Source organism: Colias philodice, chromosome 29 (genome assembly GCF_061535455.1).
Source record: "Colias philodice isolate Cphi_HAF_F1 chromosome 29, ilColPhil1 Martin Lab GWU primary, whole genome shotgun sequence".
In the NCBI taxonomy this organism is placed as follows: Eukaryota; Metazoa; Arthropoda; class Insecta; order Lepidoptera; family Pieridae; genus Colias; species Colias philodice.
In genome coordinates this window covers 1,339,515-1,366,255 of record NC_143114.1, presented here as the reverse complement: position 1 = coordinate 1,366,255, position 26,741 = coordinate 1,339,515, and the positions used below count along the sequence as shown (strand labels likewise).

At 34.7% G+C, this 26,741-nt stretch overlaps 2 protein-coding genes across 4 annotated transcripts; both read right to left on the bottom strand.

Moving 5' to 3' along the window:
* Positions 1 to 515: 515 nt before the first annotated feature.
* LOC149475730 (glycerophosphodiester phosphodiesterase 1) lies at positions 516 to 18,821 on the bottom strand. Of its 3 annotated transcripts, XM_089712904.1 has the most exons (12): positions 18,731 to 18,821; positions 18,038 to 18,188; positions 15,533 to 15,747; positions 10,382 to 10,560; positions 9,616 to 9,721; positions 8,836 to 8,928; positions 7,989 to 8,089; positions 5,994 to 6,122; positions 3,770 to 3,905; positions 3,032 to 3,046; positions 1,249 to 1,308; positions 516 to 591 (listed from the first exon to the last, which is right to left on the bottom strand). In XM_089712904.1, the coding sequence occupies exons 2-11, from the start codon at positions 18,186 to 18,188 to the stop codon at positions 1,264 to 1,266; spliced, it is 1,170 nt and encodes a 389-aa protein (XP_089569030.1). In that variant the 5' UTR covers positions 18,731 to 18,821; the 3' UTR covers positions 516 to 591; positions 1,249 to 1,263. The 3 variants fall into 3 exon arrangements, with proteins under 3 accessions (XP_089569030.1, XP_089569029.1, XP_089569028.1); XM_089712903.1 differs by lacking the exon at positions 516 to 591 and having other exon boundaries at positions 1,235 to 1,308; XM_089712902.1 differs by lacking the exons at positions 516 to 591; positions 1,249 to 1,308 and having other exon boundaries at positions 1,776 to 3,046.
* Positions 18,822 to 22,797: 3,976 nt separating this feature from the next.
* LOC149475729 (uncharacterized) lies at positions 22,798 to 25,707 on the bottom strand. Its single transcript, XM_089712447.1, has 5 exons — positions 25,513 to 25,707; positions 24,789 to 25,005; positions 24,367 to 24,537; positions 23,606 to 23,698; positions 22,798 to 22,920 (listed from the first exon to the last, which is right to left on the bottom strand). Exons 1-5 carry the CDS (start codon positions 25,689 to 25,691, stop codon positions 22,798 to 22,800), a joined length of 783 nt encoding a protein of 260 aa, XP_089568573.1. The 5' UTR covers positions 25,692 to 25,707.
* Between the last annotated feature and the right edge of the window lie 1,034 nt (positions 25,708 to 26,741).

The following is a 26,741-nucleotide window of genomic DNA, read 5'->3' as shown; positions in this document are numbered from 1 at the left end:
CACGCGGACTAGGTTTTGCGTCCGTCGCGGATGATTTTGTCGTTCAGTGCGATGCGGATCGGGATCGACTGTAATCCTCTCGGTTTGCACATTTGACGCAGCCGCCATGACAACGACAGTACTTTACATCCGCTCCGCGTGACTGTTGTCCGCCGAGCACTGAACAAATACATTAGAACCAGGCACCGTCCGCCCGCGGACATCCGCGGCGCGGAGGAGCGGCGCGGAGCGATTTCGACCGCGCGCGGATAGCTCTCCGCGACGCGGACAGCTCCGCGTCGCTCTGAACGCGCTGTAAGGTTTCATACATTTTACCGTCCGTCGCGGACGTCCGCGTAGGTCATCCGCGTCGCACTGAACAGGCCCTAAGACTAACAGGAACGGAGCAGTGGGGGTAAAACCGCGGGACTTCTTCATAACTTTTTATGAATGCAGGAAAGCATTTTCCTTCATCAGTAAATAATTATTAAACAATTCAACTATGTAAAAAAAGGCATTAAAAAATAAAAGAAAAATTCACTTTAAAGCAATATATTTCGAATAAGTTACAATATAATAAATAACACTTATAATAAAACAGCGCACTCAGAACTGAAAGAAAATATATCGTTTAGTTAAATTTTAATTATTTTAATAAGAATATAATGCAATATGGAATAACATTTCTATCTTCTATCTTTATAATGCAATATGGAATCATAAAAATCGAAGAATGCAATATGGAATAACATTTCTATCTTCTATCTTTATAATGCAATATGGAATCATAAAAATCGAAGAAAAATTGTACTTCTGAAATCGTTGTAGGCAGTGTTAAAAAGTTATAAGAATGTATGTACGTATTAAATTTTTACAATATTCTGCAAAAACTACAAATTAATTTAAGTAAATAAATAATAAAATTTAAAAACATCAACACAAATGACTAAAGTAAATACTGAACCGTTTTAAAATCTACATCTACACACTGGTATATTATCAAAATATATTCATCTTATTTTACTACTACTACATATAGTACCATTTATTCTGAACTCAATACATAACTCAAAAATAAAAAAAACCAATCATAAACCAACGCTCGTCAAAAAATAGTATAAACTAAATAATTCAAAATCATAAATATTTTTAAATACTACTAATAATTTTTCCTCTAATATTAAAACAGGCAACATTTATGTAGTCTACTTGACGTTATATTATTTGCAATATAAACTTTTAACTATTTTTAACAAAACAAAAACTAACCTCAAATAAAAAAAATCAATCCATTTCGACAAGCTTTCTTTGTTCCTTGCCCTCTTCAAACTATAAAAGAGAAAAATAAAGTACATAATGCTGAAGCTATTAAATTTATATGTACATGGCAATACTACGCCATATAATTATAAATATTCAGCGTATTCGAGTATTTTACTACAAAAAAAAAATTGCTCCTTGCTATTATAGAGCTGAAGCGTTTGTTTGTTTGAACGCGCTAATCTCAGGAACTACTGGTCCGATTTGAAAAATTATTTCAGTGTTAGATAGCTCATTTATCTATGAATTACGCTCAAACTAATAGGAGCGGAGCACTGCGGATAAAAACGCGGGGCACAGAAAGTAATTAATAATATTGCTTTTTCATTCTTAAAAATTTTTAAGTCTCACCTTATTGGTGGTTAAAAGGACGGATTAAGCCAAAAGTTAAGCTGCAAGAGAGATTTCGCGTTTTATATTATCTATGTGTAATCTTATATTTTACTTAACTATTGTCTTGCGACGTCAAAAAAGCCTCATCGAAATAATCGAATAGTCGAATAGAAAAAAATTAAAACTATTAACCAGAAAAAAAAACATCGGTTCCCGCCCAATTAGCCTCATTCGTAAAAAAATATTCGAGTAAAAATATAAAATTATAAATAATACAGAGTATATAAAACTCATAAATAGAAATAATTTGAATACAGACTAAAAAAACGAGCATAAATCGTTTTACTAGCTTTGGCATAGACATTTTTAATCTATGGACTGTTTAAAAAACTTAAACAATATAGTTTTGGTTTACAATAATTTGTACTCTTAACGTATTTCAGATGAAGTGGTAAGATATTATAGGCTATGTTTACGACCTGCTGATAAACTAACTGATACATTGTTTGTTATTTTAACTGACAGATAAGCGACGTTAAGATGCCATTTAAATATTTTTATCTTTTTAACCATAACATATAATACATAGATAGTTCTATAGTCTATGGTTTTATGGTATATATTTATGGTTTAAAACACAGGTTTTAAAGTTTTAAGGTTATCTCTCTTTTATATGTTACCACTTCATCCAATAAGGGCCAGCACACACACACACACAACAAAAGTTAGTACATATATAAAAAAAAAAAACACTTTTAACACAAAGGTAACCACTTGTTCAAACGTTTTTGACCGTTTGGTTAGGGTCAGCGCACACATTGTTTTTTACAATTGTGTGTATAACAATAATGAAACGTTTATTTCGACATTCTTTCCGTGAAAGATGTAAAAAGGTCACCGCTCATTTAAAAGATTATATATATAAAGATTATATTTTAATGTTTTTATTAAAATACCGAGAAGCTAATTTTAATTAACTCTAGCTAATTTTTAATGATCGTTTCATTCAACTGTTTATGTCGTATAGAGATGCTTCTAAAACACAACAAAAAAGCCAAAATTTGCCACCCGTAAATTTATAAATTATTTCTATGTGTATATGTCAAAAAATCCTTTAAATTTTAGTGTCAGTTCACCCTAAAGTCACTCTAAATATTCAAACTTTTGTATTCACCGACCCTGAATGGCAAAATAATACAAATTAATGTGTGTGTCGACCCTAAAGCGTATGTATACCAATTTATGTGCACCGGCCCTAACTAGTAAAATCATTCACTCAATGTGCGCCGACCCTAAACGGTGAAATCATTCATTTCTGACCGGACGACATCTTTCGTTCAGGCTCGGACACTTTATCGTACGGTCTCTCCTCACAGTCGACCATAACTGATTGTCTCACCTCTTTCTTATCCACCTATAATAAATAATCATAGTGTTTAAAACAATTTCACATTTACAAATAATAAACACTTTCTCATTTAAGGATTAACTTAACGAGGTCAATTAATTGATTGTTCAATATATATATTGTGAACATAAAACTTGTTGTAAAATGAACAAATAATGGATGATTTGACAATTTTTTAATTTACAATGTTCAAATGTTTCAATTAATGAAAGTTAAACTAGATGAAACAAGTATTTAATGAATGAATTAATAAACGAAAGAACGAATGATTTAATCGTAATTGTCTACAAACCTCGGGACAAAGGAGATGCATATTGAAATGTGTGAATGATCACTCTATGTGTGTGCACTATTGGACTGAATGAACAAAAGAACGAATGATTTTATTAGTAGACTTCGTGAGTTTTGAGATGAATGAACGAAAGAATTCATGATTTAATAATTAAGTTACTGGTAATGTTTTTTTTTAGTTTTAAACGAATGAATTACCCGTAATTGTGTACAAACCTTCGGCTCGCCAATGAGTGTGTTGGCGAGGCGCTAATGTTTTTTTTTAGTTTTGAACGAATGATTTACTCTCTACAATTAATTAATGAACAAATGAACGAAATTCTATAATTTACTCGCAATTATTTACAAACCTCCGGCTCGCCAATGAGCGTGTTTGAGAACAATTGAACGAATAAATGAACGAAAGAACGAATGATTTACTGGTAATTGTGTACAAACCTCCGGCTCGCCAATGAGCGTGTTGGCGAGGTACGGCGCCCGGAGCACGGCGCGCCAGTACAGCTTCTCCACGGGCCGGTTGACGCTCCAGCCGGCCACAAGCACGTTCCGCGAGCGCCAGTACTCCACCTCGCGGCTGGGGAACGTCAGTTGTTATTGTTTCAATTCGTTTATTAGATGAATAAAACCTAAAAATTACTCGTATAGGTTATTATTAATATAAATACTAAACTAACAAAATGAATCTATTATTTTACGCCGTCGATACTAGGTTACTTTGTTGAATTTTGTTGAACTGTAAAATATCAAAAGAAATATCATTGATGATTGAATGAACTAACGATTGAATGTTAATATTATTTTTTTTTTCAAGTTCTTGTTGAATACTTACTAATATCATATTTTTATGAAGTTAGTAAAAATGTGACATTTATGGCAATTGTTTATGTGTAATTTCCATTGACCACACAGGCGACGCGTAGACAAACGCACAGCAATAACTTTGGTGACATCGCTTGCAGCGGCAGGTGGTTGCCGAACCTGTCTACAGGGTGTCTCACTCAGGGGCGTGCACAGAGTTTTTCGACAGGGTAGGCAGAAATATTGTAATGATATTAAGTCATAATAACGAATACCTACTGCAATGTTTATATTTTCACATTGCTGTACTCATATATGAGCTTACAAATTCCCCAAAATAATGGAAAATATATTACGATTTACACACCTACTATAAAATAATTTTCAAAGTACCTAGGTATAATAACTAGTGTTCTATATTATGAAATTAACGATTAACTTTACCTTTGTGTATTACAAATTCTGGTATAGATCGGCCCGTTTTTCTATCACTAAGTCTCTGTTTAATAAATGTTTATTCATAAAACAAAAATAAGAATTTTTCGTTAAATTATACCTAATTATCTTACAAATTAATACACTCACGATATACATAATCTATTTAGTTACTCCCAAAACACTTTACTTGCAAATTGTCTTATTTAACATTATTAATTTTCTCAAAAAACAAATTTAACCTCAAAGTAAAATATTAAATAACGTTTGTTAGGTATTTCCAAAACAAAACAAACGAATAATGATACTATTTGCAGATGGTCTTTACCGCTACAAAAATGTATAAATTATCACACTTCTTAAATTGGTCGCATAATCAACTTCAGTTTCGACTTTCGATATGGTTCCGAATTCGGTTCGTACCTAATTCGTATATCTTCGTAAAAAGACACTGCCTACCTTGTGTGTTTGTGTGCGTGGTTTTATAACATCAGTGTGCCGTGTTTATAGGCACGCACACATATAAAATATGCGTAGACACGCAGAGCACACATATAAAAACTTAGACACGGATAGTTTGTGTCTTTGCCGTCCCGTGACGTACTGGGTCCCGTGGCGGCGCTAGCGCAGCGCATGCATAGTGACTTGAGCTGTGTTATAGAAATTAGATAATAATGCCACCAAAATACCAATAGATGGATCTGAAATATATTTGAAATATTTTGATTTTTGTTTCAACATGGCGTAATTAATAAAATATAATGACGCTGTGAATTTCATTTATGGATATTAAATATTGATCAGAGTTTGGTAAATGCTAGGGTAGGCAGTGTCTTTATGGAATGCACGCCACTGGTCTCACTGTTGGTATACTGAGCTCAAAGGAGGTTATAGTTTTGCATACGCTGAGTACATAAAAAATACCTATAAAATTCCAGACGCATTTTTTTTTCTAATAGATGTATTCTTAAAACTCTAATGTGTACACCCATAACAAGCAACCCGCCTAATTTTGCCACCAGCACGTGAGCTATCGTTAAAGATTATGTTTTCATAGACAAAATGCTCACATTAGAGAAGCGGTATATGCCGGCTGCGCGGAGCTAGAGAAGAAAACATGGATTTTCAGGAAAAATTTAGAAAAAAATTTTGTTGTTAAAGTATTTTTTACGTGATCAGTGTATGGAAAACTACAAGTCCCTTCGCGCTTAAGCCTTGTATCCACTTGAGCATGCTCAGGCGAATGAGCGGCTCATTTGGCCGAGCCGCTAAGTGGAGACGCCTGAGCACACGCGGCCCGAGCATGCTCAGGCGTCTCCACTTGAGCGGCTCGGCCAAATGAGCCGCTCATTCGCCTGAGCATGCTCAAGTGGATACAAGGCTTTAGTATACCAATAGTGGGACACCCTGTATATCGCACAACACTCACGGGCTGACAATGTCCTTGTGCAAGAGCACCGCGCTGACGGAGCACCAGCGAGCGGTCCAGCGCCACAGCGCAGAGTGCACAGTATCGGCCGCGCGGGACAGCGCTTGCAGCGCTAGCCGGTTACCGAACCTGTTCGTGGAACAGATTCTTACATAAAAATTTCCTTTTATTAACTCAGGCCCCGGAATCACAGACACAATAGAAAATCTATTGTGTCGTGGACCGATCGGGCCGCTTGGGACTCAATGGGTTATTTAAAAAAAGAGTGTGTGAGTGAGCACGCGTGTGTTTAGTAGTGCTAAATTTAAAAATTATGTAAAAAAAGAGTGTGTGTACTTATGTACACGCGTTTCAAGTTATACTTCTTTGGCGTATGGAAAGAATATACAACTTGAACATAGTTATCAATTTTCATAATAAAATGTTAAATTTAGGTGTTGGTGTGCGCGCGCATCGTAAAAATTCACTCTCATCATTTTTCTCCATCGCGCCAAAAGAAGGATAACTTCAAAAACGTTTTAGTTCAGAGAGCCTATTACAGCATTAAGGAATAAATGGAAGACTAGCTTTCCGCCTGCGGCTTCGCCCGCGTTTTCAAAGAAAAACCCGCATAGTTCCCGTTCCCGTGGGATTTCCGGGATAAAACCTAGCCTATGTTACTCGTGGATAATGTAGCTTTCGAATGGTGAAAGAATTTTTAAAATCGGTCCAGTAGTTTATGAGCCTTTTCATTACAATCAAACAAACAAACAAAGTTTTCCTCTTTATAATATTAGTGTAGATAAAACCCATGGAGGGTTGTCGTGTAAAAACCACAGGACACTCTCTCTGGCATATTATTATTAGGATAATATACAGTTACATATTTTGTAAAATTAAATTGTAATACTGAAATGATTTAAAAGAGCAACTATGAAGTTTCTTGCTGGTTCTTCTCTATAGATACAGCTTTCCAAATCGATGGTAAATATTAAAAATATGTATTGACGTTTCAAAAGTGCTTCTCGAAGAAGTCTAATTGAATAAATGTTTGAGTTTTGAGTTTGAGTTTTGTAAAACTTCTTTGGAAACATTCAAATGCACCAAAATCGTCGCCGTACTCCATGACTTGACGGTATTGTCATGACGCGACCTGTGTGATTGAAATTTTCCTCTCAACGCGCCAGAAATTTCACTTCTAAACTATTAATTAATATGTATACTGTATAGAGTATAAATTATAAAGCATTTGAATGCTATAAAACTAAAATTTCCAATTCAACAAAAAGGTCGTGTTAGCGTTACAATATTGTAATCATTGAAAAATGTTTCGAATTGGTTGAGATGGTTGTTAATTATCTCAATAGATGGCGCGCGTTGTGTCCCTTAAGCACGTAAAACTGAGAGAATATAATAAATTTTATCGTTCTGGCGCGATCGCGGTCGAGTGGTTGGCCCGGTAAAGCAGAAGAATCTAGCAGCACACAACCACTTGGACTATTACAATTAATAAAAATATCTGAAAAAAAAGACGGGTTGCATTCCGGGAGTGCCGGCAGAAGTGAAAACTTGATTATTAACGTTCAGCAGGTTTGATATTTTGGAATGGTATCCATCTTACGCATGGAATATAAGGGCTAAGAAAAAAAAGATCCGTCTTACGCTTTTTCGATCAGGCCACGTGTCCTGACGCGAGTTTAAGATTTTATACCCAACGCCGCTAAAGAAGTTTTCACTTCAATAAAATATACTAAGCTTGTGATAGATGTGCACTGGGCAACGGTCGGCGAACGAATGATCTGAGTCGTTTTTTTTTGTGGTATCGATATTAGCCAGAAGGGCTTCTACATCTTAACGCGGACGCGAAACTCTAGTGGTGGTTGAATGAAAGTAAAAATTTCAACTATAATGTACCTATATCTAGTATTATTACAGCTACTTGTTTTTCTCAGAAATTAATTTACTAGAAATATATTTCCTTTCTAATAATGATATTATAGCAATATACAAACTTACCTAGGATTAGTAGGTCCATTCTCTGCGTCGTAATTCAAATATGCAAAGCAGTGCGGACGATAGCTCATGGCGCCAACAATGTTAGGATCTCGCTTGCGAATCTGAAAATTACATTAAATTCTGTAAAATAAAGTATAATAAAATCACTACATAGTATAAAACAAAGTCGCTTTCTCTGTCCCTATATGCTTAAATCTTTAAAACTACGCAACGGATTTTGATGCGGTTTTTTATAATAGATAGAGTGATTCAAGAGGAAGGTTTTAGTATATAATTTATTATGTTCTAGACAAAGCGGGCGAAGCCGCGGGCGGAAAGCTAGTATTATATAAATAAAAAAAGAGCGTGTGAGCCGAGCACACGTGTCAGAAATGAAAAGAATAAATGAATGCAAGAATGAACGAAAAATTATTTATTGCACACTAAATACAGAATTACAAAATAAGAGCGATACAAGTTATAATATGGTATGAAAATTATATGGAAAGATTCAAAGATACCAAAATCGTCGCCTTACTCCATGACGTGACGGTATTGCCATGACGCGACTTTGAAATTTTACTCACATCGCGCTTATAGAAGTTTCACTTCAATAAAATAACTTTTCTATTCTTTAAGATCTTTACTAATATTATAAATGGCTCCTAGGAAAAAAATGTATTGATACCTTTTTATAGATAATTTTATGTTCTACAAGGCAGGTGATTTTACGATAGAACTTACTGTTTCGACCGCTTCCTTGTGGTTGTGGTTGTTGACGCATGAGCGTAGAACCGAGGGGTCCTGGGTTCGATTCCCGATGGAACGTAAGAAAAAACGTGGTTTTTAAATAGTTTTAAATAAATACCTGATACAATACATATGGGTTGAATGACGTCACCACAGCATTTTCATAAAGCACCGGGTTGCCAGAGAACACTCTAAGAATGCCACTCACTACCTGAAAAATATAATAATTATATTACATTAATCTATACATATATAGTTAGTATACTAGCTTTCCACCCGCAGCTTCGCCCGCGCAGTCTAAGAAAAACCCGCATAGTACCCGTTCCCGTGGGATTTCCGGGATAAAACCTATCCTATTTCCCGGTGTAAAAAGTAGCCTATGTCCTTTCTCGGGTATCAAAATATCTCTATACCAAATTTCATGCAAATTGGTTCAGTAGTTAAGGCGTGATTGAGTAACAGATAGACAGACAGAGTTACATTCGCATTTATAATATTATAAGTATATAAGTATGGATAATAAAACCGTAGGAAAGCCAAAACTGTACATACAATATATTTTTTTTAAATACTTGTATTGAGGCGTGATCTACAATCAATATAGAAGCCAAAAATATAGTTTTATTTGACATATAGTTAAAATTAGTATTTAAATGATAAAAAGTAATCCAGTGCATCTAGCAAAAATCAGGGTGAGGGACAACTCAATTTGTGAATTTGGTATTGATGAAGCTGACCTGGACCATATCTTTTTTAACTGTACAGAGAACTTCTTCCCTTAATTCTATTTTTATAATATTCTTTGAAGTACGAGGATGGTTCTTATGAAGAGAAAACGTAAAATGTACCACGGGCGAAGCCGGGGCGGACCGTTATTAAATAAATGATTGATAAATACCTGAGCATCCTCTCCTTTGACGTCAATGATCATTTTCACTTTATTAGCCAAGAGGTAATCGATCGCATCCTCCAGTAAACATAGAGTCACATCTTTGAATTGTTGCCTGTAACAAAAAATACAAAATTGTTATTTTTCTTTAAATTTCTCAAATGTTATAAATGCTGTTAATTTTATTAAATAACAAAAATAAGGCTTGTTACAAGTTCAGTATCTATTGTGATTCATCAGTACAGTTTTTATTGATGCAAGTCAATATGGAATCAAGATATCTAGAAATCCATTGGTAAAAATATTGACAGTATGTACAGGTTCAATAAATACCTCTATACATTATTATTTATCGGCGGAACACAGGACATGGAAATAATTGCGAAAGGAACCCAAAATTATTATAAAAAAAAAGACGGGTTGCACTCCGGGAGTGCCGGCAGAAGTGAAAACTTGATTATTAGAGCCAGCGCGCACGAGCAACTTTGTCTCCGCAACTATTTTGTCTCTCCACCCATGGGCTAGTATGAAAGTGCACGCACGTAGCGACGCAACTCCACATACAAATTGATGAGAGAGACAAAATAGTTGCGGAGACAAAGTTGATTGTGCGCGCTAGCTCTTAACATTGAGCATGTTTGATATTACGTCTTTCGCTTTTTCGATCAGGTCACGTGTCCTGACGCGAGTTTAAGATTTTATACCCATTACAGAAAAAGTGCTCAACGCCGCTAAAGAAGTTTTCACTTCAAAAACACTATAAATGCTCACTCACCTATTAGGATGTGTAGCGCCCACATCAATGTTCTTAATGCTATCCCAGTCCATAAACCTCACGTCGGTTATATCAGTGCCCGTGAGCCTCTCCAGCCCTTGGTCGTGCAGGAGCACCAGTTGACCGTCCTTCGATGTTCTAACGTCCATCTCGACAAAGTTACACTCCATTGCTACACACTGGAATGTTTGTTATTTATTTATTTATTTATTTATTTCTTTGTAATCATACAGCATTACAATAAGTAACAATTTTTAATATATTAGTACAGAACTAAGAGCCAATTAAGATTACTACTTAGTTAATTTAACTTTTTAAATGACATATTATCAGAAAGGAGTGTATTACATGTTTTGGTGAATTATATATTAATATCTTAAGAAAGGTTAATGAATAATTAAACAGTTAAATCTGAAATCTCCCTTTGTGTGCGTGTGTGTATGTGTGTGTGAGTGTTAGTGTGATGTGAATGTGTCTGGACTTGCATGTTAGTACTAAAGCCGAATTGTATGTGAATTTTGTTAATTTCTTTTATAAATCTTTGCTTTGATAAAAGGAAAACATCTAGTTCTCTATAGTCTTTATTGTATATATGAGAAATTCTACACATAATTCGATTCTTTGCGTAATTACTACTAGAATTAGGAGTGTAAAATAATGATGTGTGACGAGTTCTAAACTGAGGGGTGTTGAAATACACCAGTTCTAGGAGTTCCGAAGAATCAATTCTTCCATTGCATAAAGCATGAAGAAATAATAAGTCATTTTTAATACGTCTAAGTTGTAATGGTTCTAATTTAAAATATAAGCAAACATCCGTATATGTGTTGAAGCAGTGTTTAGCTTTAAAACACAAAAACCTTAAAAACCTTTTTTGGATAGATTCTATTCTATTTACGTGTTTAGCGTAATATGGAGACCAAATATTTGAGGCATAATCGAGTATACTCCTGACAAATGTAGAATACAAAACTTTGATACAACTAATATTTCTGAAACTTTTACAAGTGCGTTTGATAAACCCAAGTTGTTTAAGCGCCTTATTCACGACTACGTCCATATGCTGTGTCATACTTAATTTTTGATCGATAATTACACCAAGATCTTTCACCCAGTTGACTTCTTTTATTGGATCGTCATTTAATGTATATGTGAATGAAATGGGTGTCTTTTTTCTAGTAATTGATATTTTTTGACATTTTTTAATATTGACAGTAATTCTATTTTTTCTATAATAGGCTTCTAAATTAGTAAGGTCGCTTTGAATATTTTTACAATCATTAATAGATTCAACAGCAAGATAGATTTTTTTATCATCCGCATACATTAGATATTTAGAGTGGATAAAACAGGTGAAAATATCAAACAGATAAGCGTTGTACAAAAGAGGTCCAAGTATTGAGCCCTGCGGAACTCCAGATATGATATTTACGAAGTTACTTTTAGTTCCTCCAATCACTACAGCCTGCATTCTTTTACTGATATAAGAACAGATCCATCGATATAGATCACCTCGTATACCGATAGCATATAGTTTTTTAAGAAGTATGATGTGATCTACACGATCGAATGCTTTTTCGAAATCCGTGTAGATCACATCCACTTGATTACCCCCATCCAGTTGTTGCAATGTATAGTTTGTAAGTATAGATAAGTTTGTTACGGTAGAGCGTCCCTTTATAAAGCCATGCTGTTCTGGTGGAATGAATTTATATATTAAAGGACTTATTCGAAGATGTATAAGTTTTTCAAAAACTTTACTGAGTGAGTTTAATATAGAAATCGGCCTATAATTGATAATATGGTTTTTAGGACCCGATTTGTATATAGGGACAATAAGAGCTTCCTTCCATTTCGAAGGAAACTCACCAAAATGGTTTACTGACAACGAAAATATAATGGACAAGGGTAACGCTAAAGTTTCAGAGCACTGTTTTAAAAAAAATGGTTATGTAAAATTAATATTATAGACTAGAGTAGATAATTTTTGAAACAAAAAAAAATCGCAGTCGGATGAAACCCATTACAAAAGGAGGGGAATATGATAAAAATGTAAGGAAAAATAAATTACGGTCAATCCGAGTTCGGGAAGCGGGAGGGGGGAGCTTTAAAGAGAAAAAAATGGTTTCTCTCGATTTCCGACAAAACTACAAGTCCTATAGAAAAAAGTTCAATGGCAAAGTTGTAGGTAATTAAAAGTTCTACAACTTTTGTATTCACAATTTTTTCACATAACCTAAAAATTTAGGAGAAAATTTCAAAAAACCAAGTTTTTGGTCTTTTATTTCTATCTACTTCAAAATTTATTTTTTTTCTACGAAATTTGGTGGAAACTTACTTTATTATGTCCTAAATACACTGTAATTTATTTGATTGAAAATATTTATTTTTTCGCCTTATTTTGAATTAATACCAAAAAAACAACCTAATTTTCAATCGAAAAGTCACCCGTCAAAATATCAGCTTTTTTCAAAAACTTGGGATGCCTTTTATTCATTGAAATCTCTACTTTCATATGGTGTAAAAAAAATAAACACCACCATAGTAAATGTTCTCAGGAAATGCATACAAACAGTCTGAAAATAAGCTTTTACTAAATCAGGCACACTTCTCGAACTACCTGAAATGTTTTTATCGACATCATTTTGCTTTTGAATATGCTGTAAAATATTAAACTTAGAACAGATAATTATTTTTCTTTTGAAATATTACCGAAAAGCCGATACAAGAGAAGATATAGAGTTCAAGAAGTGTGCCTGATTTAGTAAAAGCTAATTTTCAGACTGTTTGTATGCATTTCCTGAGAACATTTACTATGGTGGTGTTTATTTTTTTTACACCATATGAAAGTAGAGATTTCAATGAATAAAAGGCACCCCAAGTTTTTGAAAAAAGCTGATATTTTGACGGGTGACTTTTCGATTGAAAATTAGGTTGTTTTTTTGGTATTAATTCAAAATAAGGCGAAAAAATAAATATTTGCAATCAAATAAATTACAGTGTATTTGGGACATAATAAAGTAAGTTTCCACCAAATTTCGTAGAAAAAAAATAAATTTTGAAGTAGATAGAAATAAAAGACCAAAAACTTGGTTTTTTGAATTTTTCTCCTAAATTTTTAGGTTATGTGAAAAAATTGTGAATACAAAAGTTGTAGAACTTTTAATTACCTACAACTTTGCCATTGAACTTTTTTCTATAGGACTTGTAGTTTTGTCGGAAATCGAGAGAAACCATTTTTTTCTCTTTAAAGCTCCCCCCTCCCGCTTCCCGAACTCGGATTGACCGTAATTTATTTTTCCTTACATTTTTATCATATTCCCCTCCTTTTGTAATGGGTTTCATCCGACTGCGATTTTTTTTATCTTTTCATTATTTTCAAAGGCTTCTACCCCAGTCTATTAATGGTAACTTTGGGTAATAGCGCTCCCTCTGCTTAAGGGGCTGACAAGACCAAATTGAAGTTATTTGAGCAGTTTTTTAGGAAAAGATATTTATTCTAGCCCATCAAAAAAAATATATGTTAATATTCATCATATTTCGAAGACCGTGGATGGACTCGATACATAATTGGACGAAATCGGCTCGATAGAAAATAATTGCAAAGATTGGTCTTAAAATCATCATTAAACGATTCTATGTGTATATTTTTAAATACTAGCTTTACCGCCCGCAGCTACACTCAAGAACTCTGAACTACTCTCTCTTTCTAAAAAACAAAAGTATATAAGCTGAGCTAGTTGGCTACAAAATATATATCACTGTTCAATGGTTAATCATAAAACATTATTTTGAATGTAAGGTACCATACATGCCCTAGTTTAAGTAACCAAAGTGATTCTATAGCAATAATGTAATGTTTATACTACATACTAGCTTTTCGCCTGCGGCCTCGCCCGCGGGGTTGGCTTTAGTTAACTGCCGCACGAATTTGTTGGAAATATTTATATTTTTAGTTAGCTAGGTAATGTAAAATTGTAATTCCAAAATATTATCGTTAGGAAACTTGTAGTTTTTTAGTTATTAATTTTTAAAGTTAATAATTTTTTGTGCGAAAAAAGTGCATTTATCCGTTTTGTTGTGCAAGAAAGCGGACCAAGACGTTCCATTTCACTGTACTGTGACTTTACGCTGCGGCCGGCGAGTGCCAAAAGCGATTTTAGGGCGATTCCTACTCAAACAAAAAAAAATCTACGTAAGTAGGTTAAAAAACTATTAAACTTTTATTTTTAATATCCAAATAGGTAGCGAGGAGCGAAGCGACGAGCGTGTTAGGTTTACTCTTGAACTGCCGCACGAGCCGAGCGAGCGAAGCGAGCGTGCCGCGGCAGCGGCCGGCGAGTGCCAGAAGCGACTAAAGGGCGATTCCCACTCAAACAAAAAAGACGTGTGGCACTCGGGGACTGCCGCGGCAAAGCTATTGCATAGCATGCCTTCAAGCCGCACCTCCGTGCCCGTCGGAGTGGGGAGCGTGAGGTTTTTCGTTACGCAATTTCTGGATTCGGTCCCCGCGCTCAAGGCCCGCGATAGAAGCTATGCAATAGCTTTAAAAAAATCTACGTAGGTTAAAAAACTATCAAACTTTTAGTATTCAAATAGGTAGCGAGGAGCGAAGCGACGAGCGTATTAGGTTAACATTTGAACTGCCGCACGAGCCGAGCGAGCGAAGCGAGCGTGCCGCGGCAGCGGCCGGCGAGTGCCAGAAGCGACTTTAGGGCGATTCCCACTCAAATAAAAAAAACTACGTAGGTTTTCACAACTTGTTTGTATTTTATTTATGTATCGTAAAATTTTTGTTACACCAATTCCATACATTTTGAGGTTAGAATAGGAAAATTGATTTTTCTCCAAAACTATTGGTTTCCTAACTTTCCCCTTTTGGTGGGAGGGTCCCCCCCTCCTCCCCCCCATCCCCCACCCACAAAAAACCTATAATACGTGCGGCAGTTCTCTAAAGAAACCCCCGCCCGCGTTTTCTAAGAAAAACCCAGCTTTCGAATGGTGAAAGAATTTTTGAAATCGGTCCAATACTTTATGTGTGAAAACCATACATACATACATAATTACAATCTTTTCCTCTTTATAATATTAGTATAGAAGTATAGATAGTATAGATGTACTGAATTAAAGAAAACTAAAACAAATACTCACATATTTAAACGCTTGCAATGTATTCTCCGGAGCATCAAGACCCGCGCCTCTATGCGCTATACATTTTACCACCTTTTTGGGATTCGCCTCGCCCTCCTTCGAGCCAGAGGGCGGCCCGAATATACTCGTCACATTACTAGGGTCCGGCTTTGGAAGTTTCGTGAAGAAATAAACCGCTACTCCCAATAATCCGATGTCGAGACCAAAAGGTAAAACTGAATGTAAAGACATGAAAAATGTTACTACAAACGTAGTAGTGTAATATAAACCATTAAATAGTATGGATATCGTCGTTAATATCATGTTTTCGATCGATCGTTGTGTTAATAAATGTTAAATATAAAATAATATTATTTATTACAGGTGTTAGGTTTTCGAAAATAAATAATTTGGAAATGGAAGGCGGGGCTTATTGACATTTGCAATTTGACAATGACGTTTGGGGTACGTTTCGAAATCACACACTAATTTTTATGATATTATTTTTATTTATATGTATTTCCTTTATCAGTACTTTAAACCTAACCTATATTTTCGTGTAAGTTTGTTAAAAGAAAAATATCACTTACCTTTAATAAACATAATTGAATGAACATGCAAAAATAATATTATTACTTTTTGGTTATATGTATTATTAAGCTTTAATTTAAAATTGCACGTAGATATTAAAACATTAAAATCGTTTAAATAAACAAACGCATAGAATACAAAAATCGAAATAAATTTCGATTGTTTGATATTTGATACAATGTTGCCATTACTTAACCAACTTAAAAATTGTGATTTAACTTTTTAAGGTTTCATGTATTATTGACTTCGTATTGTATTAAATTGTTTTAGGTACTTTTCACTTTTTTTAAGATTCTGGATGCTATTTATTTTGTTGTGATGTAACAATGCGCTGAATTAATTGATTTTTTACTTATTCTCTATTTCTATACACACATATAAGTAATAATACAAGGATAACTTATAGTATTTTGTATCAAACTAATATTAATGAATTATCTCGTCAGGGTGAATTATAGAAAAAAGTAAGGTGTACAATGTAACTACACATGATTGAGTAATAATAGGGACATAATATATTTTATGCTTAATGTTTAAAATCTAAAGTATTTTGATGGCGTTTATCCATGATATAGGATATTGTGTATCGAATAATAAAAAGAGCCGTCTCCACCACTGTCAGCACGCTCGCACCAACGAAGAGCGCTGTTGTGCCGCCGAGAGATGCTAAAGAAAAACAATTCACAGATTAAAAATACCTTAGAAAATCAGTAACCATATGAAATCATACAAAGCTATTGATGAAATAGGCTTTGGACTCATTTTTTACAGTGAAAAAATACAAGCGTAAGACAAGCAACTATTTGTACCATACATACATTGATATCATTTTATGGTGTGAATGAAAATCAAGAGATATTGTAATAAATTTGACACAATGAAAATATTACAAATAAAATGGACTTTAGAACAATATGTTAACTAGTAGAAGCTACTGAGTAGAATATCGTGATTCTGTAATTTTAGCTTTCTATGGATTAAACAAATTATACTCTAAAATCCTTGTGGTATACAAGGATTTTAGAGTATAGAAGGTGGAAGAAAGATGTGCAAAGGGGATTGTGGAGCTGATCAAGCACTGATTAAACACCAGGGACCAAAGTAGGAAACTGAGAATTTTGTAGTTGGAAAAAGGAAATTGTGGATAGACAAGGAAAACATTCGAAAAGCTAGGCACGTAAGTAATGAACATAAACAGTATACATGCATATTGGACAGTACACACACACACACACACAGCAAGAACGAACCAATCAAATCGTCCAAACTAAAGATGACGTCTCTGTGCAGCCGAAACTTTGGCGGCATTAGCGTGAATTTGACGATCGCCCCTTGCTCTTCCTCCGTCTCGTTCATGTATAAATAAATAAAATGTTTATGATCAGCTAATTTTTTTGGGACTTATTTACTAACACATGGGCTATGGCATACCTACTAATAGGACGTCTTAAGGGTGCATTTACATATTCGTGCGAATAACTAGGTGAATAACGAACAAGAAAAATATGTAAACAGGTGATATTCGCAAACGGTGTTTTGGACGTAAGTAGGTACCTAATAATCAAAGGGAAGACGAATGTGTGAACAGTGGTTCGCGACGATACTCATTTACGAATATTTCAAATTTCATTCAGTGACTAGGCAAATGACGAACAAACACTTGGAATGTGTATATTCACCATTCAAACTCTAGGTAATGCTCACAGTATACGTTTAATTAACGAATTTAGGTAAGTTTTGCATTTGTTATAATTTGTATTCGTTTTACCACGGTTTTCTTATAATTGTACATACTATTACAATTTACACTACAATATTCTATATACATTTGTCGATCGTAATTAATACCACAGTTTAAAAAAAAACAATTTTTATACTGTGTTAAATAACTAACTAGATATTCATAAAAAATATACAACAGACTAATTAACTTACTGGACAGTGACCTTCTTTGTATGTGAGTAATAGTTGAGTTCGGCACACTGAGGAATACAGGAGCATTTGGCGAGATTTTTCGGCAAATTGACGAGTATCTCAACATTTCTACCGATGCACGCCATCCCGTCTGTATCGCACACGTCGCCATCTTGTTTTTAAAAATAATAATTTATCTTAGTACAGCGCGCGTCTGTGTCCTTTATACAACTGTAGCTTATTCGAATTAATTAATAAGTACATCAAATTTTAATAAAATCGTTTACGCAAAATCCTATTTTCAAATTTACAGGTGACGGATAACTTTAAAATTTTTGACAGTCGTTGCAAACTGTCACTATAGTTTTTTTTGTGGTGGAAAATGAGGATTTATGTAAATTTTCATTGTCCATACTCTAATTTCGTAGTACAGAGGTCACATATTTGTAGTTAGCTAGGTATTGTTACGTGTATTGTAATTTGTAGCCTTCATGAAAAATAGAGACATTATAATATTCGTAAATTTCATATTTTCCATCTCTGAAGATTTTTTTTTAATCTACTTTCTATATAGGTAAATAAATGCTCTAATTTTTAACGACTGGCCTTAACACTGTTATTCAAGTAAAGGACCGTACTTTGATCGTAATTCGTAAATTTCTTGTAGTTCTTGATACCCAATAATTGAAGGAATTACATTTTATAATTTCTCACCTCCTTTTACGTGAAAATACGGTCGGCATCCACAAAACATAACCGCCATTTTGGTCCGGCAATTCATTTGACATAAACCGAAACTATACGCCTGAAATAAAGAAAACGTACATACAGGTACATACGTCATATTACATTTGTACAGAATTCTAATTTCCCACAATACCCGAGCTTGGTCGTGGTCATTGAAAGGGGCTCGATGGAACAAAGTGGAGTCACTGTAAGTTAGCTTCTATCGCGGGCCTTGAGCGCGGGGACCGAATCGAGAAATTCCGTAACGAAAAAACCTCACGCTCCCCACTCCGACGGGCTCGGAGGTGTGGCTTGAAGGCATAGCATGCAATAGCTTTACCGCGGCAGTCCCCGAGTGCCACACGTCTTTTTTTTTACTTTTAAAACTAAACTAAACAGCCGGTAAACCACTTGTTTATAATATATGTATTGTACTAGCTGTGCCCGCGACTTCGTCCGCGTGGAATAGTGACTGCATAGTAGTTACTTACTACTTAACACACAATTATTGAGTAAACACGTCTTGAAACACGTACTATCATATACAACTAAATTATAAGTACTTACACATTATTATAAAGTTAAGAAATAAAATAAATAATAACACAAAAGAACTGTTAGTAAAATTTATTACTAAACTGAGCTATAAAACTTAGGTACAGAAGAGTTCAAAATTTCCAGGATGTGGTTATTCTCCCGCTCCCATATTCCTTCTACTTTCACAGACTTTCAACTTTTCCCTTTCACCCCTAGTAAATGGCAGAACCGATTTTGATCTAAATTCTAAACCATGTCTAATCATACCTATATATTATGTACATGTCATATCCTTTCGTTTGGTACTCCACTTGGATTATTTATCCCCACTATCACCCCTAAGGTGCCCTATATGTAATAAACAGATTAACCAATTTTGATAAAACATGACTAATTGTAATTCACACGTCATTTGATATGCCGCTTGATTATATTATTTGACCACATTCGATTATTCATTCCCACTTTTACCGCTATAAATCAATAAATGGATGAACCGATTTTGATTAAATATGCCTCATCATACTTCTCACGTCAGGTCATGCCCTTTCATTTGATATGCCACTTGGGTATATTATTTGACAACTTTTATTCCCACTTTTATACCTATATCCAATAAATGGATGAACCAATTTTGATAAAATATGTCTTATTGTACTTTACACGTCATGTCTTTCATTAGATAAGTCACTTGAGTATATTTGATAAAATTTATTTATTTATTCCCACTTTTACCCCTATATCAAATAAATGGATGAACCGATTTTGATAACATTGGACTACTTAATTGTTTCTGACAGGTCGTCTTTTTTCATTTGATATATCACTTGGGTATAACAGACAGCATTCGTTTTTCTCATTCCCACTTTTGCCCTACATATAATTATTGGATGAACCGATTTTGATTAAATATGCCTCATTATACTTCTCACGTCAGGTCATGCCCTTTCATTTGATATGCCACTTGGGTATATTATTTGACAACTTTTATTCCCACTTTTATACCTATATCCAATAAATGGATGAACCAATTTTGATAAAATATGTCTTATTGTACTTTACACGTCATGTCTTTCATTAGATAAGTCACTTGAGTATATTTGATAAAATTTATTTATTTATTCCCACTTTAACCCCTATATCAAATAAATGGATGAACCGATTTTGATAAAATTTGACTAATTGTTTCTGACATGTCGTCTATTTTCATTTGATATATCACTTGGGTATAACTTACATTAACAACTAACATGCGTTTTTTTCACCCCTATACAGGGTGTAATCGTTAAGTGTGCACAGGCGATTATTCCGTAACTATTACAGATATCAAAAAACTTTAAACTGATATCGAAAGTACTTAACCTAATGAGTAAAATGGCCATAATAAATTTTAAAAAATAATACGAGAAATATCTAAAAAATTAACTTTAAACCCTCCCATACATTTAGTATGAGATATGAATATCCCATGTACATGGGTTGATCCAAAAGTAATGATAATCAATATTAAACAAGGTTAACATTACAGTTAAAATAATTATGTATTTCTCTAGATAGTCTTCTAACTAGATAATATACTTCGATATTTTTTTTCCTTAACTTAGAAAAAAAAACTTTGACTTCATCTACAAAAACCCCTCAAAATCGGCCATCACTTCGCTGTCGTCTTAAAATTTCTTGTATCGACGGTGTTTCTTGTGCCAAGGTAAGAGATAGAATTAACTAGGAGCTAGATCTTACAAACAGGGTGGGTGTTCAAGCATTTTCAATGCCGATTTTTGATTGGCAGCCATCGCAACTGACGCTTTGTGATCTGGTGCGTTGTCTTGGTGAACCAACATTCAAGACCGAAGTTTGCCATGTCTCTTTTTCTTACTAACCTACCCGCAATCTTTTAATTTGGTCTGTGTAGTAAGAGCCCTGTGTAGTAGTGGCTACCTTCTTAAAATATTCCACATTTCTTCAGCGTCCCAAAAAACTACGGCTTTAATCTATCCCACTAATTTTCACTTTGAAAATCTTCACCGTCACTTTGGAAGCTCGCATCCAGGCCATTGATTGTTTCTTGGTTTCAGCATAAACGTGGTGAACCCAGGTAACGCCCATGGTCACAAATCGTGACAAAAAATTATCCTGATCTCATTAAAAATTTAGAAATTCACCCTCTAAATGTCGAATCGTTGTTTCTTCTTTTCGTCGGGAAACATTCTGGCTCGCACTGTTCACATTAAAATTAATGTAAATACTTGGAAACGTGGCCTGTAGATATAATTTTTTTGTGATAACTTAATGATTACATGAGCAAGCATAAAACATTTATTTTATATTTTTATGTGCACAGGAAATACCCAATTATCATTACTTTTGGATCAACCTATACATTTAATATGAAAGATTTTAGCTTTTTTTTTTGTTTTTTTGGTTTTCTGCTTTAATTACTTCGCAAATTTGGAGGGAAGTTCATTTAGAAACTGTAAATAGACCTCCTCATTGTATTGCACAATAAGGACGTCACTTCGAAAATCTACTATGAATACAAAATGTATGGGAAATAAATTGTATGGGAGCGTTTAATGTAACATTTTTGGTTATTTCTCGTTTTATTTTTTAAAATTTATTATGGCCATTTTACTCATTAGGTTAAGTACTTTCGATATCAGTTTAAAGTTTTTTGATATCTGCAATAGTTACGGAATAATCGCTTGTGCACACTTAACGATTACACCCTGTATAATATAATAAACAACTAATGTAACAAAAAAACGCATCTAATTCGTATTACCCGTTAGCGAGCTACGGTGGCACAGACAGACACGCAATACACACATAGCGGTCATAACACCCCTCTTTTTGCGTCGGGGGTTAAAAATATAATACCTACGGCATAATTTCAAAGACCTTTTATATAGAAAATTTACCTAGTAGTAACCATAATGCTATTTGTGCAGGTTTTAGACTTATGAGCAAAAATCTAAATAAAGGTCCTTTGACCCCCCCTACTACCCCCTCAGCATAACCACCCACGCTTGGGGACTTTCGATATTATGATCATCTGGACATGTCAAGGAATAACTTTAGCGTATAATTTACCTAATAAAGTAATTCATGTGTAGAATGCCTTAGCAAATGTTCGCTGTGATTAAATGGTCATAACTTTTTTATTTATGAACCGATTGACATGAAATAAACACTAAATGTTAAATGAAGCTTACCACAATATATTAGTGAAAACCGCATCTAAATCGGATAAGCCGTTTCTGAGATTAGCGTGTTCAAACATACAGACAAACAGACAAACAGACAAAAATTTTTTTAACAACAGTTTTGGGTTTGGGATCGATTTAGTAATAACCCCTGCTAATTTTTTTTTACATATTTTCATTGTACAGACACCACTTTTCTAGAATTTTATTATATGTATTGATTGATTGATGATGATGATGATGATGATTGTCTATCGGCCACCGTACCTTCCCCTGAAGAAATAGGGTACTTAAATACGATTTCCCTAGATAATTTTATTTTTCAAATATTTTAGCAACTACCTTTATAGAATCTCCAAGCCATTCGTCCGGATATTTGCATCTTCTTTGTTCAGGTCTCAAACTTTTAATACTATCTGCGGCTTCTATCTCCACTACCTATAAATTATTTGGCAGCTGTGTTTGGCAGGTTGTTTAAAACTAAGCTTATGTATGTACCTTTATTAAATACTAGGTTTCCGCCCGCGGCTTCGCCCGCGCAGTCAAAGAAAAACCCGCATAGTTCCCGTTCCCGTGGGATTTCCGGGATTGCGTCATTTTCCCGGGATAAAAAGTAGCCTATGTCCTTTCTCGGGTACCAAAATATCTCCATACCAAATTTCATGAAAATTGGTTCAGTAGTTTAGGCGTGATTAAGTAACAGACAGACAGACAGAGTTACTTTCACATTTATAATATTAGTATGGATGTGTTTTAGGCAATTTTGCAAACAGTCAATAGAATATTCACGGCATCATAAGTATCTGGGATTAACTGATGAAAATGTTTGGTTACTAAGAACTAGTACTCCATACTTTTAATATTATAAATGCGAAAGTAACTCTGTGTGTTTGTCTGTTACTCAATCACGCCTAAACTACTGAATCAATTTTCATGAAATTTGTTAAGGAGATATTTTGATACCCGAGAAAGGACATAGGCTACTCTTTATCCCGGGAAAATGACACATTCCCGGAAATCCCACGGGAACGGGAATTATGCGGGTTTTTCTTTGACAGCGCGGGTGAAGCCGCGGGCGGAAATCTAGTATATTATATAAATTAAATCGTAATAAAATAGGTACCTTGAATTCTGTGTTCAACTCATCACCGGGATATATTTCCCCCGTAGGATTTGATATAGCTGTTGCTATTTCGTACGGCGAATGGATGAAATACTGCAAAAATATTATTTCGAAGATTTTATTTTATTGACAGACACATTCTATAATGTCGTTACGTAACATCTTATATATAAAATTCTCGTGTCACAATGTTAGTCTGCATACTCCTCCGAAACGGGTGGACCGATTCTCATGAAATTTTCTGTGCATATCGGGTAAGTCTGAGAATCGGCCAACATCTATTTTTCATATGTACCACGGGCGAAGCCGGGGCGGACCGCTAGTCTTATATATAAAATTCTCGTGTCACAATGTTAGTCTGCATACTCCTCCGAAATGGGTGGACCGATTCTCATGAAATTTTCTGTGCATATCGGGTAAGTCTGAGAATCGGCCAACATCTATTTTTCATATGTACCACGGGCGAAGCCGGGGCGGACCGATAATATTATACTAATCTACGAAGGAAACAGATCTGCGGCTCCCCCACTCATCGTACGAAACACAAAAGCATAAATAAATAAAAATCGTTAATTATTTCTTTAAAAATAAGTTTTCATCTTGGATAATGGATTGGAGGTAAAAGCCTTCATTTAAGTGATGAAATTAACTTGTGTGCTCTTCTCTTCTATAACCTAGTATGCACCACAATTTCAAGCCAATCGACTCCCATAATAGAATGATTAGACAAAACTGAATAAAGTAAAAATAAGACTGATCACCCTAACACCGCTCTCAGCGTCAATCTTCACGAAACAGAACTCGCTGTGATAGTGACACTTCATCAGAGCCTGAGTCTGCCACGGAGCGTCACTAACTTGCTGATACTGGGCATATTCCGAGTTAAACGTCATGCAGAGACCCTCTTCTGTCATCACTGTGATCCATTTTACCTGCAAAATACAAAGATATAGTCGTTATAAGCCATTTGTCGTTCTGCCGCGTGTACAAATTGCATAAATATTTGCGATAATTAAAAAAAAATTATATTAGCGTGGAAGTTATATTACGTTTGTTTCGACACGGAGTCTTTGTCGGAATAAAACATAATACTGACATTCTCACGATAATTATGTCATTATGATCTAAAACACACCTCTTGATTAATTGTTTTACTACATAAAATCCTGTTTTGCATACCTACCTCCAAATTACTTTGCGAAATAGTTACTTTTATTGGAAAGTCAGGGTGTACACTTATAGCCAGCTGTAGCAAGTCTATTTTGTTCAAGGTATCATCACCTTGGTACTTCCAGAAGTTCTGAAGATTAGTGCGGAAAGATATCTCCGCGATCAGAGTTACGAATTCTTGGTAATATAGAAACTTTTCGGAATCCGAGTCTTCGGTTATATTCCAATACCTGAAAATTTTGGTTCTGAAGCTTTGACGTGTTGCACTTGGGTGTTGCATTAAATGCACTGAATTTTGTATTCTAGAAATTGGCAAACCCAAATAATGTGCGAGGATATGTATTGTATAGCGAGGAATGTGATTGTAAAAACCACAAAAACCAATCATTTCGCTTCATTTAGTCTGAAGTTAAAATTTTAAAATATTTTTTCAGGACAAAACACAAACACATTCCTCGCTACTCATGCTCGCACATAATTGATGGAAAAGCACCCTTATTACTGAACATGACAAACTCGGAAATTATATTTCTAATGCGATCACAAGAAAAATCCACGGAGTCAAAGTCGACAAGATATTCTCGTTTAAATTTTGCGAATAGATACGAACCGAATATTATTTTTTAAGATAAAACAGTGCCTCTTTTGCCGTTAATCTCGCACATCCTCGCTTAATATTATCTCTTATATCATTAACCGAGTAGCCATGACAGTGTAACATTAGAACTCAAATATACCTCTGTATGACTGCCCTCGCCTTATCCTGATCCACTCGTTCCAGCAGACAGGCTGTGACAGCTGGGAACGCGGTGGACCATCGACGGTAGTCCCTCTGCAAGGAGACCACTACAGGCTCCGAGTTGTACCTTGTCAATTGACTGAGGGCGCAATACACTGCCCCCGTAAACGCAATCATTGTTAGCGCGAACCATAGTAATCTACGTGAAAAATAAATTTTAAGGGTGCTATAACAGTTTTTTAACAAAAACCGCTATTTTACGGTACAATTTTAACTCAAAGCACTTACACGTGAGAACTAAGTAATATCTTAATTTAAAGATAATATATTCAGTTATACGATCATCTTATAAAAATTGTACGACGTCATACAAAATTGTCACTGAAATACGATTTTCCCAGCACAATGATCGCATAAAATGCAAAAAAATGGGGTCTAAACCGGTACACTTTTAAGAAAATTAAAAGCCTAATCTATCTTCTTACCTATAAATTATTGAGGGATATATAGTCCTTTATAGATTGTGATAATTTTTTTGTATCTAAATCAAAATTTTATTTCAATTATAAGCTAAATTAAAAATACTTGTCGATTTCTTCATACATTTTGCTCTCGCGGGTCGTCAGACCGCGCTCAGAAGCGCTCTTGGAAGGACGGGTGTATCGCTCCTCGTCCCAAAAATAAAAACGAATTAGAAAAAGATTATTGTGCGTATACTGTCGTTTTCGTGATTTGAAATATTTGATACTTTATAAGAGTAAACTGTATAAGTTTCATATTCCAGTTATTTGTAATTTAAAATTATGTTTTAAAAATTATGTTGACTGAGATCCTCTTTTTTTATGGGTTGTTGAACGGATTGGTGGGGTAAAGCAATTTGACAAAACTTAAATCCAAAATGGCGCCGACGAAAATTTGCCATCTTTTCGTCATGGGTGTCATTTTCATGGTTTTTGGGGTAGCTATTAACCAATATGAGGTCAAAAATAAAATCCAAGATGGCGCCGACGAAAATTTTACATCTTTTCATCATGGGTGTCATTTTCATGGTTTTTGGGGTAGCTATTAACTAATATGAGGTCAAAACTAAAATCCAAGATGGCGCCGACGAAAATTTTACATCTTTTCGTCATGGGTGTCATTTTCATGGTTTTTGGGGTAGCTATTAACCAATATGAGGTCAAAAATAAAATCCAAGATGGCGCCGACGAAAATTTTACATCTTTT

Coding starts and splice junctions, on each gene's coding strand:
- LOC149475730 (XM_089712902.1), bottom strand. CDS start 18,188: ATGGCGACGTGTGCGATACAGACGGGATGGCGTGCATCGGTAGAAATG. Junction 9,722..10,381: donor GGCGCTACACATCCTAATAG/GTGAGTGAGCAT, acceptor TTTTTGTTACAG/GCAACAATTCAAAGATGTGA. Junction 3,047..3,769: donor CGCTCATTGGCGAGCCGGAG/GTTTGTACACAA, acceptor TATTTATTATAG/GTGGATAAGAAAGAGGTGAG.
- LOC149475729 (XM_089712447.1), bottom strand. CDS start 25,691: ATGATTGCGTTTACGGGGGCAGTGTATTGCGCCCTCAGTCAATTGACA. Junction 25,006..25,512: donor GCGAGGGCAGTCATACAGAG/GTATATTTGAGT, acceptor CAAAATTTTCAG/GTATTGGAATATAACCGAAG. Junction 24,538..24,788: donor TTTCGCAAAGTAATTTGGAG/GTAGGTATGCAA, acceptor TGTATTTTGCAG/GTAAAATGGATCACAGTGAT.